At 38.9% G+C, this 3,923-nt stretch overlaps 1 protein-coding gene across 1 annotated transcript in view; it reads left to right on the top strand.

Annotated features, from left to right (window-relative positions):
- The window catches only part of LOC104490250 (band 4.1-like protein 4B), a gene marked incomplete at its 3' end in the record, with an annotated part of 119,662 nt that overhangs the window by 42,410 nt on the left and 73,329 nt on the right, over positions 1-3,923 (top strand). Inside the window, exon 4 of the mRNA XM_010132511.1 lies at positions 3,472-3,514. Within this exon, the coding sequence (XP_010130813.1) occupies positions 3,472-3,514 (43 nt within the window). The remainder of the gene's footprint in view (positions 1-3,471; positions 3,515-3,923) is intronic.

Raw genomic sequence — 3,923 nt, 5'->3', positions numbered from 1 at the left:
ACGCTCTTCATGCTTTTTAAACTAGCAAAGCAAGCCAGCCAAAAAAGGGTCAAACACAATTTTTTTTCTTTTCAGGTCACCTTTGAAGCCTGTATAAATCAAGAAAAGGATTTTTCATTCTTTTAGGAACCAAGTAGAGAGGCAATGGAATTTTCAAAGCCCAGGTGTGTGATGAGTTTGTGTCAACCTGTGGTACTCCCCCTTTCAGTCCTCATCTGGCAGTCACTGTGGTCTCACATAGACTGCTACAGTAGCTATAGTTTTTCTGCTGTATCTTGACACAAATACATCTTTCCCCTGCTGTGTGACTATTTTGAGAAAACACTGGTTTCTGCCATTTACGAAGTGTTGTGGTACTTATTTTAACTCTTTACTTAGAGTGATCAACAGGAGAGTATGCCGAGATAAAGATGTGCTTCCAGTACTCTAAGGAATCTTTTTTAAAAACAGTGTTTCTTTCATGTGGAATGGGTTGGTGTGTGTTTTCTAGACGTGAATCCCAACTAGTTGCTACTGTTGTATGTCAGTTAATACCACAGGAAACATTATTCATTTGGCAAAGTGGAGACGTTATACTGGAATTAAACAGGAATAAATGGAAGTTAATCCAGCATTTGAATTTCCAGCTTACCTGACAAGCTTAAAGGAGTGACCTCATTGCTCTCTGCAGCTTCCTGAGGAGGGCACACTGGACAAGGGAAGTGCTGATCTCTTCTCCCTGGTATCCAGTGATAGGACACATGGGAATGGTTCAGAGCTGCACTAGGGGAGGTTTAGACTGCACAGTAGGAAGCATTTCTTTACCAAGAGGGTGGTCAGACTCTGGAACAGGCTTCCTAGAGAGATGGACGATGCCCCAAGCCTGTCAGTGTTCAAGAGACATTTGGACAATGCCCTTGATAGTGTGGTCAAACAGCTGGACTGGATGATCATTGTAGATCCCTTCCAACTGAACTGTTTGTTCTGTTCTGTTCTATGCTACTCTACAGTAATCATAGAATCTTGATTGCCTGCATTTTGACCAGGTTTGGAGGTTCCTTTCCTTGCTGTGGGCAAAGTAGCTTAGACACTGTCTTCCTATCATAACACAGTCCTAAAGCAGTTAATACCTTTCCTGCTCCTTGTTGGGTGCAGTTGAAATGACTGTGGTCAATCTTGGTCCTGTACTGTGAAATCCATACTTAAGTTTCATTGCTGAGTTCGGTTCCTGAAATGTAGTTGTTTAGCCAGAGCACAAGATAGGCAGAGCTACAGTCATAGGTGCTGAGAGAGTAAAAGTCCCCTCTGGTTTTATTCAGCTTCCTAGTGAGACTTCAGAAGTCATTGCTTTCACTTTCCTGTTCTTGAGTCAGCAAGCAGTATGTAACCAAGCCCAAACTGTTTGGGTTTTTTGGTTTGGTTTGGGGTTGTTTTGCTCTAGCTAGAATGCTAACTTTAGCTAAATTTTACCTCAAATGTTTTGAGCTTAGAGGGACATTTGGAAAGCTGGTGTAATTTCCAGTATGAAGAATCCCTCTGACATTATATGAGGCAAAGGAGTCTTGAAATTCAGCCTGATTTTCACAGAAGTTGCACAAAATATCTGACTTTTAAATTTGTGTTGGTTCACAAACCTGCATGAAAACTGGCAGGCCTGTGCCAATAACACTGCCAGCCCATGTCCTAACTCTGTGGTTTTAGTTTGTGATCTGTGTCATCACCACATCACACTCCGCCGCGATGTGCAGTGTGAGATGGGGGTAAAATGGCAGCTCATTCTTGCTTCTGAAGAGAGATGAGTTTAATACTTGCTATGTTATTGTAGGTCAGGTTGTTCAGTGCTTATTTCTGAACATGGTACTAACATGAGCCACAGAGGATAAGTTTTTTGTAGGATTTTTGCCTGTAGTATAGGTGTTATTCATGTGTAGTTTTATTTAATGTGAAGCCCAACTTTTCTTTTAATTGAATCAGTATTTCTTTTTTTTGACTGGTTTATCTTTAGCCAAAATAAATATTGAGGAAAAAGTCATTTTTGTAGCTAGGTACTTGAAGCATAAAAAATTAATCTGCCCTGAGGTATGAAAGTAACAGACTTGTATAATTTCAGTTTAAAAAGCAAAGTTCTGATATTGATATTTTTTCTTATCAAAAATCTGAAGTTTTGCAAAGCTTCTATGAACTGCTGTGATTTCTAGTGTAATTCTTCCTAAGAGAGCAAAGTATAGACAGAATAAATTACTTACAACTCCAACCAATATATTTGTATGAGCCACTGTAATGTTTTATTTCCACTCTGGCAGAGATTTCTCAGATTGTAAGGACAGATTCCTTGCAGCCTCACCTAAGGCAGTCTAGCAAGTCTCACCAAAAAAAAAAGCGCACTTTCAGTATAATTGTTCCATTTCTCTTTCTCTTTCTACTTTTTTTTGGTGAGATTTATTTACCTCAGGGGTCGTAAGTTGTCAGACTTCCAATCTATACCCTTTTATTCCTGTGATAAATAAAACTTTGCCTTGGCTTAGGACATAGGAGGTAAATAAATAGCAGCATTACTATCCAACAAATAATTTTTCACATTTAGTTATTCATGGGGCAAGGTATTAGTGGAATGATAACTAGTCATTCAGAGATTCTCCTTTTTCTAAAAGCATGAATGCTTTTAAAAGGAAGGAAGGAAGACGGGGTTTTTTTCTCCCAAGATTTTGTTCCGTAGTACCTAGTTTATTATTTTGAAAGAAATACATAAAGAGAAACATTTATTTCAGGAAAGTCCAAATACTGTTTTTATTACCTTGCACAACAGGAGCACTTACATGGGGTTGCTTCAAATCAGATGGCAGCTGTGAGTAGGACATTACACAGAACCAGAGCATGTTTATGCCTACTCTTCTGTAGATGCGACTTGCATTGATGAGTGCATAAACCTTGCATCTATTCAAGATCTTTTGCCTCTCATTGAAGAAGAGGAGGGGACTGTGTGTCAGTGTTTCCCAAGGGCTTTTATTAGCGAGGCTTAAATCTTTATCGTTACCTTGACAAAACTGGGCTATGGACCAGTGGAAGGCAGGACGGAAATTACCAGGTCTGGGGGGTCTCCATCAATCAGGGCAGTTGTAAGGAGAATGAAACCCAGGGGTCTGGCCTGCTGTCCTCAGAGGCACTTGGGCAACAGTTAAACCTGGCGACAAAAGGTTATTTTCTTTACACACCTCTGCTTTGTGGCTGTGGATTTTGAGGTTTGCTCTCAGTAAGAGTCACTTCCCTGGTGGTACTGATGCATTTATAAGCTAAGCTTTTCCCCGTGAAGAAAGTTAAGTTGATAAATGTGCAAGTAAACACTCCTGCAAATCTGTAGAAGTTTAGCAAATAAGTATGGCGATATTTCCTTTTAAAAGATATTTATCTGTTACATTTTTACTGTAATAAGTTTATTGTGTTGTCAAAATCTTGAAATCAAACTGGTTCTAAATGTGGATTTTCTTTTTTTAGCACTGGTTGGACCATTCAAAGTTCATTAAGAAGCAAATAAAAAGTAAGTACTATGTCTCTGCCTGTTTACTGTGTTACTTCCTTAAGAAGAAGTAACAAAGAACTTTAGAGTATTCAAACGTGATCATGAATGTTTAAATGTGGCCTTTAATGGAATAAATATTTCTTAAGAAATAGGTTTAATTTAATGGCTAATTGGCTGACTGTGTCATGTCTAAATGCAAGAGCACTCATGAGCAATAGAGCAGCCTTCTGCAGCCCTCATTAAACATGTGCTGTTTGTCTGAGGCAGAGCAGGTTGCCAGGTAATTTTAGTCTGATCTGTGAAATCAGGTTGCCTGGACACAGATCATGGTTTCTGTCACTGCTGCTGATCCAGAAGAGATTTCCTGTGGTCTTTTTTTTTTTTTTTTTTTTTTTTTAAAAGGGAAACACAAAGTATTTCTTTTTGT

The sequence above is a fragment of the Buceros rhinoceros genome, unplaced genomic scaffold (genome assembly GCF_000710305.1).
Source record: "Buceros rhinoceros silvestris isolate BGI_N320 unplaced genomic scaffold, ASM71030v1 scaffold13933, whole genome shotgun sequence".
NCBI classification, from domain to species: Eukaryota; Metazoa; Chordata; class Aves; order Bucerotiformes; family Bucerotidae; genus Buceros; species Buceros rhinoceros.
The sequence above is the reverse complement of the archived record's forward strand: the minus strand, read 5'-3'. Positions and strand labels throughout refer to the sequence as shown.